At 41.4% G+C, this 15,113-nt stretch overlaps 4 protein-coding genes across 4 annotated transcripts; 3 read left to right on the top strand and 1 right to left on the bottom strand.

The window, feature by feature from the left end:
* The first annotated feature begins 3,792 nt into the window (after positions 1–3,792).
* On the top strand, positions 3,793–5,076 carry LOC114846982 (olfactory receptor 6N2-like). Its single transcript, XM_029136268.2, has one exon. The coding sequence runs from the start codon at positions 3,822–3,824 to the stop codon at positions 4,821–4,823; it is 1,002 nt and encodes a 333-aa protein (XP_028992101.2). The 5' UTR covers positions 3,793–3,821; the 3' UTR covers positions 4,824–5,076.
* A 1,455-nt stretch (positions 5,077–6,531) lies between these two features.
* On the bottom strand, positions 6,532–7,736 carry LOC114846981 (olfactory receptor 51F2-like). The gene has a single exon (XM_029136266.3). It carries the CDS (start codon positions 7,734–7,736, stop codon positions 6,825–6,827), a length of 912 nt encoding a protein of 303 aa, XP_028992099.1. The 3' UTR covers positions 6,532–6,824.
* A 2,552-nt stretch (positions 7,737–10,288) lies between these two features.
* On the top strand, positions 10,289–11,212 carry LOC114846980 (olfactory receptor 51E1-like). The gene has a single exon (XM_029136265.1). It carries the CDS (start codon positions 10,289–10,291, stop codon positions 11,210–11,212), a length of 924 nt encoding a protein of 307 aa, XP_028992098.1.
* A 2,138-nt stretch (positions 11,213–13,350) lies between these two features.
* Positions 13,351–15,090, top strand: LOC114846979 (olfactory receptor 51E1-like). Its single transcript, XM_029136264.2, has one exon. The coding sequence runs from the start codon at positions 13,351–13,353 to the stop codon at positions 14,272–14,274; it is 924 nt and encodes a 307-aa protein (XP_028992097.1). The 3' UTR covers positions 14,275–15,090.
* Positions 15,091–15,113: the final 23 nt, after the last annotated feature.

Genomic DNA, 15,113 nt, shown 5'->3' with positions numbered 1-15,113 from the left:
AAGTAAGTGCTGGGTGTTTAGTGGTTAATAGAACACCACAGGGGAGTATAATTAGTCCGGTGCTATTCTCCATAATGATAAATGATTTAGTAATGTGGATAAATTTAAAGAAGAAGCATCATTTGTGAATGATGGGGTTATGTAGAAAAGAGGGGAAAATGTAGGGTATATCACTAGGAAAATGCAGGAAGCTATAAACTAGGTGGAAACATGGGCACTGAGGTGGGGAATCTGGAGTCATCTATTTTACGAGAAGGAGAGTCAGTCAGGTTAAACTTAAGTTGAACAGGGAGGTGTTGGAAGAAGTTCATAGTTTTAAGTACCTTGGGATCTGGATTGATAAGAATCTGACATGGAGGGAACATATATAGAAGGTTGTGAAGAAAAGTGAAAAGGTTTTGAACATAATGAGGTATCTCAGGGAGGAGGTGGGGTGCTGATAGAAATATTTTAAAAATTATATATAATGGATTGATCTGTTCTGTAATAGGTAGAGGATAAGGAGATGAGTCCAACTGTAGCAAGCTCAGTAATGCCACCATGGTTACTGGAGGAGGCAGAAGTAGATTGGGAATTGATAAAGAAGAGAATGAAGTAGAAGAAGCAGAAGAGTACACCGGGTTAAAGTATAACGATCATGTGAAAGTATATACAGATGCATCTAGAACAGTGGAAGGTAAAGTAGGAGTGGCATTTGTCAAGTAAAAGAATGAGTCATAAGTAAAAGAATGAGTGATGGATTGTCAGTTTTCACAGGGGAATTAGTTGTGATTTATGATTTACGTTACAATGGATAGAGGGAAATAAACCAAAGGAAGTTTTAATAGGGTCTGAGTCCAGTAGCTCATTAGAGCATAAGAAGCATACATGCAGAATCTAGACAAGATGTGGTAATACAAATTGTAGTAATTTGGCAAGAAGACTGAGACAAAGAGAGTAAGGGAAGATGGTATTATAGCATAAAAAGGAAGGTGGGGGCGATGATAACATGTAGTGAGAATAAGAAAAGGGATGATGTGATCAGTAGGATGAGATTCGGGCATACTGGGTTAAACAGTACTAAAAGAATATTAGGAACGCATGAGACAGTAAGGTGAGTTTGGAGCGGAGGAAACAGTAGAGCATGTTCTGATACACTGTCGATTATACATACATACAGACATAAGAGGTAGGATGACAGAGGCACTGAAAGGGGGAAGAAGAGGGACAGACTTGATGATTACAGGGGTTTAGGAAACAGAGCGGTGCTTAGGTTTGTAGTGGAGACGGGGTTAGTGATCAGGATAAAGTATTTCTTTTGGAAACTGCATAGTATAATACAGAAGGTGGCGGTAATGCACTACACAGTTTGCCAGCCGCCATTAAAAAGGCACAAGAAGAAGAAGGGTTAAAGCACAATGACTCAACAATTAGTGTCTTTTGTTCCACAGCTGCCTGAACAGGTATCAGTGGAGAGGTGAGTGTGTGGCACAAACGTGACAATTGACTCTTCACTTGTGTTTCAAACAAACATTTATAATCAAACCTAAACGTTTATAATGAAATCCAAGACATTCATAGCAGATGTTTGTTGTTGTGGCTGCAGTCAGACTCAGTATTTGGATTGAATGATCAGATACTTGTAGTTTTTGGTGCTTTTCTGTGTCGGCCTCGTTGCTATTGTTATTTACCAATCTGTCAAACTTGCTGCCATATTGGAATGTCCTGCCATCGTGACTCTTCTGCAGCATTGTTATTTACTATAGATCCAGTTTACATATGTACGTGCCTGACAGCAAGTGTTTTGTTCATTGATACCAAGTAATGATTATATTGTCATTACAATAAAATGTGCAGATAATCTCCACCAATCCTCTAAAACTGTGTCAACTGGCCTGAGGCACTGTTGTTTTGTTTCCTCTTGTTTCTGTTTTTTGTTGACATCATTTCCTGTGTGTTGCCAGGTCTGATTAATGATTTGAATCACCTGTGCGTGCTGGTATTTTAGCTTTTCCTCCCTGCTGGTGTATTAGTTGTAAGCATGACTGTTAGACGAATCAGATTCTGAAGAGAAAGATTTTTGTTTTGATGTCCTGCACTTTGTCCTTTGAGGTTTATTCCATTTATTTGTCTTCTGTGTTTTAGAGGTTTAGTTTTAGCCTGAACGTATCCAGTGCTGTTTAGTTATTATTATTACTATTATTATTGTTATTGTTATTGTTATTATTATTATTATTATTATTATTATTATTATTATTATTATTATTATTATTATTATTATTGCTATTGTTATTATTATTATTATTATTATTATTATTATTATTATTATTATTATTATTATTATTATTATTATATTATTTTGACACCTGTGATGTGGTCTAATACCTAGTCTGCGTTGTATCCTGGTTGAGCAGCGCTGCTGCAGAAATACTGGCAACCTTGTTGTCTCACTGGTCTCTGTATTGTCACCAATAAAAAACAAAACTCCACCAGCTCCACATGCTGCAGGGACCTGGCTCCTGTTAGCAAGAGTAACTTTTATTAGCTAGCGCACGTGACCTGTGCTCCCCTCATAACGCCCCAACTAAACTTTAACTTTGTCCTTCAAGGAAGCCAAAATGGCTCTTTTTACTTCATCCAGCAGTCTGCGGCATCATTGCAGCGTACTCGTTACTAATTATTACTGCCGCCAGGCAGCGGGAACGGAGAGGATCAGCGCGGCAACGCACCCAGCAGCACTGCGTGGCAGCGCCTTTGAGTGACAGTACCCAATATCCAGCATCAACAATACAACACACTTACAATGAACACAGTGGAACAATGACATTCAGAAACAATAACAGTCAGGGTTTTGGTGAAGTTTCATTTAATAACCGTTAGATTAATCCCAGCATTTTAACACAGGTTACATTTAGTTTAGCTCTTAGTTGTCCAGTGTCATTGTCTCATGTTTTCATATCTAGGATTCAAGTTGCGGGGCGGCACGGCTCACAGCGAGTGAGGTTCTGGGTTCGATTCCTGAAGGGAATGACAAGTAGGTAGCAAAGCAACAACCATTCATCACCAAACTCTTAAAGATTTGGTGCAGCATCAATGGTTTCAAGGCAGATGGAGGATTCATTGAATGTATTTCTTTAGTCTGACTGGTTTCTCAGTTTTATTTATTTGTCTATTATTTGTCAGTCTATTCCAGTCAAAGCTGTATTCAGCATAAGCATTAATGCTTTAATGCTGCACAGTGTGACAGGATATGTGTTTCAATGGGATTAAAAGAAAGTGTTCATATCAGTTCTGTTTATCCACTTTGACTAACAGTGTTTAGATACAGTAGAAGGCCCAGAGGTGATGAAACCTAGCGGTAATGAGTCATTAGGTTGTGTAGTGTGACGTCCCACGAGGGCCGACTGAGGCAAACAGATCTGTGGGAGTAAAGCAGCTCACAGTGACGCACAGGCCTCTGGTCTGTGGACACGGGGGACGTTCAGCTGACCAAACGCCCAAACTGACTATGTGAGCAGACGGGTGACCTGGAAATGATGGAACCGATGATAGATGATGAATGACAGAACATAGGATTTTAGTCGGTTTGTGGGATTGAAGCACATCATAGTGACTGGAAGGTCAGAAAGTGACAGGATTCCTACTAAGTCCACGTTCCACGTAACATTCTGCCAACATTCACAGCAGGAAGCCAAGTCCAAGCTTTGTGAGTAAACTCTCCTGAGTACAGTCACTGTGGTGATGTCCTCGGTCAAACAGGATAAAGGCATCTGAAGCTCTGTGGTTGCTGGCTCTTAGTGAGGATGCAGAGAGTTATTACTTTGACTCCTCAATGTCCCTCCATGGTCACATGGTCTGTTCACTCACTGACACGTAGCAGAGAGGTTAAACCCTTATTAGTCAGAGTCTGTCAGGTTGGTGTTACTCTTCCAATGGACAACAGCTCCTACTTCAACCTAAGCATCTTCCTAAACATCGGTCCTTACCGTTACCCAGCCTTTGTGTTGTGCCTGTTGCTGTACGTCTTCATCGTCTGTGCTAACCTCGTCATCATCGTGGTGATACTGCGTGAGCGAGCGCTGCACGAGGCCATGTACGTCTTCATCGCTCTGCTGTCGACCAACGCTCTGTACGGCTCCGTGGGCTTCTTCCCCCGCTTCCTGCTGGACATTCTGTCTGACGCTCATTTGATCGGGCGTCCGGCCTGCTTCGCACAGATCTACGTCATTTACAGCTACGCCTTCTCAGAAGTCACCATTCTAGGAGTCATGTCCTACGACCGATACGTGGCTGTGTGTCAGCCTTTACATTACCACAGCAGGATGACCTCCAGGAGGGTCAAGCAGCTGGCAGCTCTCGCTCTGATCTGTCCAGCATTTTACAATTCAGTATCCATTTATATGACAGCAATGTTTCCTCTGTGTGGCAATAAGATTCAGAAGGTATACTGTGCCAGTTGGAACATAGCAAAGCTGTCCTGCGTTACCTCGGCCATCACCCAGATTGTCGCCACCATAGCAGCTGCAATCGTGTCTTTCCTTCCCATCTGCTGCATCCTGTACTCGTACTCCAGGATTGTCCTTCTGTGTTGGAAAAGCTCCTCCATGTTTAGGTGGAAAGTGTTACAAAGCTGTCTTCCCCACATTATTTCAATCATGATTTATGTTCTAACTTCGTTTTCTGATACTATCCTCAACAGGTATGAGCTGCATGATCTAAACCCATTGTTGGCTATAATAGTTTCTTTGGAATTCATTGTGATTCCTCCTGTTTTGAATCCTCTAGTGTACGGACTGAAGTTACCAGAAATAAGAACACACATTGTCAAGAAAAGGTTGAATTAGTGTGCTATAGTGGAAAAACAATGCTTCATTCTACAGCACTAATTAAAAAAATCGAATTCTTTGGTTTGTGAATGGTTTAGGTGTTTGAAGAATTTGGTGACATGTTATGGATTTGTTTACTGTACTGAGTCGAGGTTATATTTTGTGAGGTTATATTTTCTCTATTCTGTCTTATTTTTCACTGATATACAGCTCCATCAACTAAAATCGTTTGTATGACCAGAAGCTAAGTTTTGACCTTTTTCTTGTACTGTACAATGCCCAAAAAAAGCTTTCATTTACTGTAACATTTGTCTCTGTCTTGCTTGTTAAAATGAAGTTCTTCCATAAAAAACTGAACACTTGAGCTTGCGATAGTGTTCTTGGACTTTTCTGGCAATTCTCTCCACAACATACGTTTTCTGGCTATTTGTGTAGGGACATACTTTGTTTCATGAAAATACTTCAATAGAGTGCCCATATTCAAATCCAAAAGTTATTGTAGCACGTAATGGACTCCAGTGTTTCACACTTTGTGCGATCTACGTGCTCATGTGGAAAAAAAAAACACAGTTCACTGAGAATAAAGTATTTAAGCTGATATGAGGTAATAAAGGTATAGTGCAATAAACTGCAAGTGTACTAATAGCCAGTATGAAGAAAACAAATAGTTGTTCAGTACATAATTACTGTAGTATGTGCAACTTTAACTTTATTTAAAGTGCATTGAAATGAACTTTAAAGTTAAACTTTAATGCTTTTCATCCTTTTTGTAAGGATACTGGAAATAGATTCACAGAAGTATACTTACTCTGTAAAGTATACTTTTGAAATATACTAAACTCGATGAAATAAACTTTTAGTACACATTTTAGCTAAGGTTTGGGATAATTTGAAATTTTCTTTTCTACAAATTTAAGTTTGGGCCATAACGAGTTAACCCTGTAGCAGTAGCTAACTGTCAGCTGTATCTCTGCAAAATTCACAAATTCAGCCTGTAATTCTTTTCTACTGTAAGTTTGGGCATCTGTTACATTTGAGCTTTATAGCATTTCTTCCTGTTTTATCTCCCTCTTTTTTTCAAGGATAGAAACTGATTATTTTCAGCTGATGGTCTCCCTTCTTTGTCCTCACACACAGATATCATCAGACTCAGCAGTTGGATGTGCACTTGTGGAACCATCCTGTCCGTGCTCTGTTGCTGCTTGTTGTTAATTTGCTTTCTATCCCTTCATCCAAACGCTCGAGGCAGTTGACCACCCACATTCAGTTTTTCCTCTTCACTGTTGATGTGAAGTTGGGTTTAGTTGTGTAAGGTCTTAAATATTACCTTGTAAAATGCCTTGTGATAACTATGTTGTGAATTGGCACTATATAAATGAAATGTATTTTGTAATTAACGAAGTATCCAGTAAAAAAGTGTCCAGGAGGTCATCAAACAGCCTCTGAGGCCTTTTTCCACAAACCTGACAGCTATAAATGCACATGTGTAAAGTCCTGCCTGGTTTTAGCTACACTACAAGTGTGGTGTGCTCACAGCTGTAATAATAAGAGTCATTGTTGGCATCAGGTTGAGTCCCGAGAACATTGACACTCAAGAAGCTAAAGCACAAACATATCACATTACCTCACTAAAGGTCAGAGGTCGCAGGTTCTGCATCATCCTATTTGACTAAGTGAAATGGTTCTGGATGTGAAAGAACAGTTTGATGCTTAGTCCCATTTGAATACATGTGGACATGAAGACTTTACTGTTAGATACTGTGGTTCTAAAACTTCTTTATTCTTTGTTTTAGAAAAAAAGGAAGAATCACAACAATCCAGACATGAATTAATACTAAAAGCAAACACTCACACACAAAAGAAACCTAGAACGGCTCATCACACTGATAGAAACCAGGTTTCCTTCTCTATGGTCACATTTCTTACATGTATGGCCCAAAGAATTTGACAAACATGTTTCTGCACCTACTGTAAAGCTCCTGTGCTTAATATGAAGCATTGTTTGTCCACTACAACACACTAATTCAACCTTTTCTTGACAATGTGTGTTCTTATTTCTGGTAACTTCAGTCCGTACACTAGAGGATTCAAAATGGGAGGAATCACAACGAATTCCAGAGAAACTGTTATAGCCAACAATGGGTTTAGATCATGCAGCTCATACCTGTTGAGGATAGTATCAGAAAACGAAGTTAGAACATAAATCATGATTGAAATAATGTGGGGAAGACAGCTTTGTAAAACTTTCCACCTAAACATGGAGGAGCTTTTCCAACACAGAAGGACAATCCTGGAGTACGAGTACAGGATGCAGCAGATGGGAAGGAAAGACATAATTACAGCTGCAGTTGTAGAAAAAATCTGGGTGATGGCCGAGGTAACGCAGGACAGCTTTGCTATGTTCCAACTGGCACAGTATACCTTCTGAATCTTATTTCCACACAGAGGAAACATTGCTGTCATATAAATGGAGGCTGAATTGCAAAATGCTGGACTGATCAGAGCGAGAGCTGCCAGCTGCTTGACCCTCCTGGAGGTCATCCTGCTGTGGTAATGTAAAGGCTGACACACAGCCACGTATCGGTCGTAGGACATGACTCCTAGAATGGTGACTTCTGAGAAGGCGTAGCTGTAAATGACGTAGATCTGTGCGAAGCAGGCCGGACGCCCGATCAAATGAGCGTCAGACAGAATGTCCAGCAGGAAGCGGGGGAAGAAGCCCACGGAGCCGTACAGAGCGTTGGCCGACAGCAGAGCGATGAAGACGTACATGGCCTCGTGCAGCGCTCGCTCACGCAGTATCACCACGATGATGACGAGGTTAGCACAGACGATGAAGACGTACAGCAACATGCACAACACAAAGGCTGGGTAACGGTAAGGACCGATGTTTAGGAAGATGCTTAGGTTGAAGTAGGAGCTGTTGTCCATTGGAAGAGTAACACCAACCTGACAGACTCTGACTAATAAATGTTCAATTGGTTTCTGTTTGTGTAGACCATTGAAGCAGGTAAAAATAAAACTGAATGATAAATAAAAATCTACCAAAGCCACAGTTTGTGTGTGGCCTCGGTAACACAGATGCTAAGTAGAAGCTGTGGTCCAAGGTCACATTTTATTTGGTTTGTCCCGTCAGTGTTACCACAGTGATCAGACTCAGGAGAAATGATCTTTGTCAACAAACAGGTTTAACCTTCCTGCTCCTGCATCACATTTAACCTCTGATGGCCCAAAGCCATTTTCCTCTTTGCACAGTCTACACCTTGGGTCTTGTCTGGTGTAGTAGATCTGGGCCTCTATGGCTCTGGTGCTCAGGGCCTCTGGTGCACAGGGTATCTGATCTTTGGCAGGGAGCTGTTTATTGCCTAGGATTTGTTCTTGCCATTGAGCTGGCTTCCTAGGACTTGCCTGACTCGTTGGAGGTATTTGGCTGTTGCCGCATTCCTTGTTGCCTGTTCAAGGTTGCCGTTCGCCTGTGGTATTCCAAGGTACTTGTAACTGTCCTCAATGTCTGCTATTGTTCCTCCTGGGAGTGAGATCCCTTCTGTGTGGATTACCTTGCCTCTCTTTGTCACCATCCTTCCACATTTCTCGAGTCCGAATGACATCCCAATGTCCGAGCTGTAGATCCTGGTGGTGTGGATCAGCGAGTCGATGTCTCGCTCACTCTTGGCGTACAGCTTGATGTCATCCATGTAGAGGAGGTGACTTATGGTGGCCCCATTCCAGAGTCGGTATCCATAGCCAGTCTTGTTTATTATGTGGCTGGGAGGGTTCAGACCTATGCAGAACAGCAGTGGGGACAGTGCATCTCCTTGGTACATGCCACATTTGATGGATACTTGGGCAAGTGGCTTCCCATTGGCTTCAAGGGTGGTTCTCCACAACCTCATCGAGTTTGCAATGAAGGCCCTTAGAGTTCTGTTGATGTTGTACAGCTCCAAGCATTCAGTGATCCATGTGTGTGGCATTGAGTCATAGGCTTTCTTGTAGTCAATCCAGGCTGTGCACAGGTTGGTGTGTTGCACTCTGCAGTCTTGAGCGACTGTTCTGTCAACCAGGAGTTGGTGTTTGGCTCTTCTGGTATCCTTACCAATGCCCTTCTGTGCTTCGCTCATGTATTGACCCATGTGCCAACTTATCTTAGCTGCAAAGACGCTCATGGATTGCAGTGAGCTTCTTTAGCCAGTACAGTAGGCATGGATCATGTCAGGGCCGAGTGCTGTCCAGTTTTTTTATACCTGAGACTCTTTGTTGGATGTCTGCCACTGTGATAGTCACTGGATTCTGTTCAGGGAGGTTGCTGTGGTCCAGTATTGTTCAGTTTCCAGCCTTGGTGGGTCTGCTCTGCTGTTATTAGCCTGCCATTGAGAGTACACCTTGCAGGTTGTGTTGCGAACAGCCGGTTTATTCATCTGGCTTCGTTATCTCTGGTGTATCTCTTTAGGCGGCTGGCCAAGGCTTGTAGCCTTTGCTTGGCAGTTTCAAGTGCTTCAGGTACAGTATGGGCATCTGACTGTACCTCTTGGGCATCGGTCTTTTCATTGCACCTCTTTGGGCCTCTGTCATTTGGCTCACTTCCCTCACTTGATTTTTGCTTCCAACCTTTGTTTCCATGGTGGGTATTGTGGGATGTGGCAATACCAAGCGATGGCAACATCAGGAAAAAAAACATGAGAAACTTCATTCTTAAATAGTACCCGACATTGTTTTGGTCAACCCCCATTGAAAATTTGTAAAGTTTTCCTTTAAAGTACAGCTAGAACCAGGCAGGACTGGTGTGAATGTGTAATTCAGTCAGAGGCTGTTTGATGACCTCCTGGATCAATTTAGCGTCTAAGCATGAGACATAAGACAGGAAGACAAGCTAGAAATTTAGACAGGTGTTACAGGTTCTGCCTGGGTTTATGAGTTTTGCAGACACACAGCTGATAGTTAAATGCAGAAGAAACTGAGGAAGAAATAAATACAGAGCATTATGTTCAAAAGCCATTTGTCATCAGTGGCTCATCTAAAGAAGCTTTAATTCCACTTATCAACATGTGAAGTAAATGCAAACACAGATCAATTAGATCAATTCACTAATATAACAAATTGAATTAATACATTTTACTTCTTATCTAGGCAAAAATCAGAATTTTCTTTTCTACAAATTCATACTGTATCATGAAGGAAAATGGTTTTGGGCCATCAGAGGTTAAATGTGATGCAGGAGCAGGAAGGTTAAACCTGTTTGTTGACAAAGACCATTTCTCCTGAGTCTGATCACTGTGGTAACACTGACGGGACAAACCAAATAAAATGTGACCCTGGACCACAGCTTCTACTTAGCATCTGTGTTACCGAGGCCACACACAAACTGTGGCTTTGGTAGATTTTTATTTATCATTCAGTTTTATTTTTACCTGCTTCAATGGTCTACACAAACAGAAACCAGTTGAACCTTTATTAGTAGAGTCTGTCAGGTTGGTGTTACTCTTCCAATGGACAACAGCTCCTACTTCAACCTAAGCATCTTCCTAAACATCGGTCCTTACCGTTACCCAGCCTTTGTGTTGTGCCTGTTGCTGTACGTCTTCATCGTCTGTGCTAACCTCGTCATCATCGTGGTGATACTGCGTGAGCGAGCGCTGCACGAGGCCATGTACGTCTTCATCGCTCTGCTGTCGGCCAACGCTCTGTACGGCTCCGTGGGCTTCTTCCCCCGCTTCCTGCTGGACATTCTGTCTGACGCTCATTTGATCGGGCGTCCGGCCTGCTTCGCACAGATCTACGTCATTTACAGCTACGCCTTCTCAGAAGTCACCATTCTAGGAGTCATGTCCTACGACCGATACGTGGCTGTGTGTCAGCCTTTACATTACCACAGCAGGATGACCTCCAGGAGGGTCAAGCAGCTGGCAGCTCTCGCTCTGATCTTCCCGTCTCTGTTCGTTTGTCTGTCCGTTTACATGTCTGCCAGGCTTCCTCTGTGTGGCAGTACGATTCAGAAGCTGTTCTGTTCTAACTGGCATGTGGTGAAACTGGCATGTGTTGCCTCCGCTCTCACCCAGATTATCGCCACAGTTGCAGGTTTGATAATTTCCTCCATCACTGTGTTCTCTATCTTGTACTCATACTACAGGATCGTACGTCTCTGTTGGAAAAGCTCTTCAGGTTTTCAGACAAAGGTGTTTCAGAGCTGTCTGCCTCACATCATTTCAATAGGGATTAATTGTCTCACGGCACTTTCTGATTCTGTCCTGAACAGTTATAACGTTCAGGACCTGAATCCATTTGTTGCTATTATAGTTTCATTGGAATTTCTCATCATTCCCCCAATTTTAAACCCGCTTATTTATGGGCTAAAGTTGCCTGAAATCAGAACACACATTGTCAGGTTGTTTAAGTTTAAAAATAATATTTAGAGGAATAATGAAGAAAGAGATATGCAGGTGTAGTGAAAATGTTACAGTTTGTCATTTTTTCTATAATTGTTTTTCCTCCAATAGATTCTTTGCATGTGACGTTTACAACCATAAAACCTTCAAAGGTAAAAGCAACAACGCTTTCCTGACAAATCCAGTGAGAATGTTTAGTTATTATAGCAGCTGGAAACTGTAGCAGGATCAGAAACACTGGATCACTGTGTGGTGTCCCTAAAGCCCAGAGTCCTGCTGTCTTTGAGCGTGTGTTCTGGTTCTATGGTACCGGACCCTTTGGTTCACCTCCTGGACCTGTGTGGCTGCCTCCTGCCTTGTATTTAGCATAGTTCACACACTGAGCTCTGGCATCGTTGTTGGACTCAACTCGTATCATGTCCACCTTCTCCCACCTTTTCTGACAGTGGTCAGTTCTTTCAATACAGAAGTCTGATTATTAGAATCCCAAATTTCATTAATCAAAAGTTTAAATAAAATCATAGTCAAATGCATTTCATATTATCAAGTTTTTTGCCATCTTTATTCAAATGGCAATTCATTCTGTCAATGGCTAACATTAATAAAAAGTGTTGATTCAGTACTCAATTTTATTAATTAAAAGTTTGAATAAAGGCTTAATCAATTGTATTTCATTTTCTCATGGTTTAGGGGTGTCTCTCTACCATTACGGGTGTTGTTGTAAAAGGAATATGTCTGTATATGTCCCTTCAACAGGTGAAAAAAGGTGCGTAAAAGGGCATAAGAGACAATCTAATGTAAAAAAAAAAACTGTCTACAGCCAAGTATGATTTTTGCCTTTTGAATATTTACAGTGCAGACACAATACACACTCACTCGGCACTTTGAGGTATTGTATTAAATAAACATAAATGTACCCAGGTAAATATACAAAGACATTTTTAACACAACAGTTAATCTCTATGCATTCTCAGAGTTTCATTTAGGCTTGTGTTCGCACACTTTTATCTCAACTGAAACTACAGTATGTCAGAATTAGTCTGAATAGATTGTGCTCAGTCTTACCACCTAGAATAACATAGAACAGAATTTTACTGCCCAGTCGTCCTCCACGCAGGTAAGGGCTGAATGTCCGTATGCTTTCTTGATGATCACACGAAACACTCAGAGGATGCCAACGCTAGTGCTATCTTAAAATCCACTCCATTCTGGAAAACTCATCATAATTCATAATTTACTCCCTCTCAGCACAGGTTATTGTCCTGTGATCCACTGGAGCAGGAAGCAGTTGTCCAGTCTTACTGGAGAAACTTTAAGTAACTTTAAAAGCGTACACTCTCTCTGCAGTCGTTTCTGTGTCTTACCCCGTCCTTTTGCACAATGAAATACATCAAATTGACTACACTACAAAGTCCATTGTAAATAAAGAAAAACAGTGCAGAATAAGATTAATATATTAATAATGTTTCAAAACTTGCAAAATGCATTGGCATTTGAATAAAGACTACAAAAAACGTGACAATATTAAATGCAATTAAGTTTTTATTTAACCTTTTTAATTAATTACATTGAGGATTGAAATGCCACTTTTAATTTTAATTTGCCGAATGCAAAATGCCTTTTCAACTTGAATTGCGGCATTGCATATTGAATTGCCAATTTACAAATGCACTGCCATTTGAATTTTGAGTCTAATAAACTTCCATATAATAAATTCAAGGGAAGGGCTGAGACTCATGTGAACTAAATGCAAACACAATTCAAGATCAATTTATTTGTAATATTAATTAATACATTTCACTTCTTATCTTGGAATAATTCTGAAGTGAATTTTCTATTCTACAAATTCATAATATGCAGGAAAACCTGCTTGAGGTTAAATGTGATGCAGGAGCAGGAAGGTTAAAGCTGTTTGTTGACAGAGATCATTTCTCCTGAGTCTGATCACTGTGGTAACACAGACAGGACAGACCAGATAAAACAATGTGACCCTGGACCACAGCTTCTACTTAGCATCTGTGTTACCGAGGCCACACACAAACTGTGGCTTTGGTAGATTTTTATTTATCATTCAGTTTTATTTTTACCTGCCTCAATGATCTACACAAACAGAAACCAGTTGAACCTTTATTAGTAGAGTCTGTCAGGTTGGTGTTACTCTTCCAATGGACAACAGCTCCTACTTCAACCTAAGCATCTTCCTAAACATCGGTCCTTACCGTTACCCAGCCTTTGTGTTGTGCATGTTGCTGTACGTCTTCATCGTCTGTGCTAACCTCGTCATCATCGTGGTGATACTGCGTGAGCGAGCGCTGCACGAGGCCATGTACGTCTTCATCGCTCTGCTGTCGGCCAACGCTCTGTACGGCTCCGTGGGCTTCTTCCCCCGCTTCCTGCTGGACATTCTGTCTGACGCTCATTTGATCGGGCGTCCGGCCTGCTTCGCACAGATCTACGTCATTTACAGCTACGCCTTCTCAGAAGTCACCATTCTAGGAGTCATGTCCTACGACCGATACGTGGCTGTGTGTCAGCCTTTACATTACCACAGCAGGATGACCTCCAGGAGGGTCAAGCAGCTGGCAGCTCTCGCTCTGATCTTCCCGTCTCTGTTCGTTTGTCTGTCCGTTTACATGTCTGCCAGGCTTCCTCTGTGTGGCAGTACGATTCAGAAGCTGTTCTGTTCCAACTGGCATGTGGTGAAATTGGCATGTGTTCCCTCTGCTCTCACCCAGATCATTGCTGTGGTTGGAGCCATGATCATCTCTTTTGTCACTCTGTTTTGTATCTTGTATTCTTATTGTAGGATTATACATCTGTGTTGGAAAAGCGCTTCAGGTTTTCAGACAAAGGTGTTTCAGAGCTGTCTGCCTCACATCGTTTCAATAGGGATTAATTGTGTCACATCGTTTTCTGATTCTGTCCTGAACAGTTATAACGTTCAGGACATGAATCCATTAGTCGCTATTATAGTTTCATTGGAATTTCTCATTATTCCCCCGATTTTAAACCCGCTTATTTATGGGCTGAAGTTGCCTGAAATCAGAACACACATTGTCAGGTTGTTTAAGTTTAAGAATAATATTTAGAGGAATAATGAACAAAGAGATCTCATATGCAGGTGTAGTGAAAATGTTACGGCTTTTGTGTGTATTTGCTGTCATTTTTCCTATAATTGTTTTTCCAATAGGTTTTTTGCATGTGAAGTTTACAACCATAAATCCTTCAACGGTAAAAGCAACAACGCTTTCCTGACAAATCCAGTGAGAATGTTTAGTTATTATAGCAGCTGGAAACTGTAGCAGGATCAGAAACAGTGGATCACTGTGTGGTGTCCCTAAAGCCCAGAGTCCTGCTGTCTTTGAGCGTGTGTTCTGGTTCTACGGTACCGGACCCTCTGGTTCCACTCCTGGACCTGTGTGGCTGCCTCCTGCCTTGTATTTAGCATAGTTCACACACTGAGCTCTGGCATCGTTGTTGGACTCAACTCGTATCATGTCCACCTTCTCCCACCTTTTCTGACAGTGGTCAGTTCTTTCTCATGTTTTCAATAAACCTTGAACATAATCTTTTGGTTACCATTTCCTTCTTGGGTGCTTTTAAGGATTAATCTTAATCTTATTCAACACACACACAAAGGATTGTTAAAGTTCACTGTGCATAAGGTCCAAAAATGAGAATGAGCCTCTGTCACAGAAGCCTTCATGACTAATTGCACTAATCAGACTTGTATCAGCTTCCAACCTAAATCTGTTAAATTTCAAATCAATCTTTGACAGCATCAATATTAGATTTATTTATTTCAGTAAGATTACTGCAGTTTTAAGGTCTTGAATATATAATGATGATAATGATGTAAGACCGGTCTGGATGTGACTCCCACGGTGTGGGGAGGAGGGCGGACACTTTTAAATGAGCTGTGCTGTAC

This window comes from Betta splendens, chromosome 21 (assembly GCF_900634795.4).
Source record: "Betta splendens chromosome 21, fBetSpl5.4, whole genome shotgun sequence".
Taxonomy (NCBI): Eukaryota; Metazoa; Chordata; class Actinopteri; order Anabantiformes; family Osphronemidae; genus Betta; species Betta splendens.
Note: the sequence above shows the minus strand (reverse complement) of the source record. Positions and strands in the feature narration are given on the sequence as shown.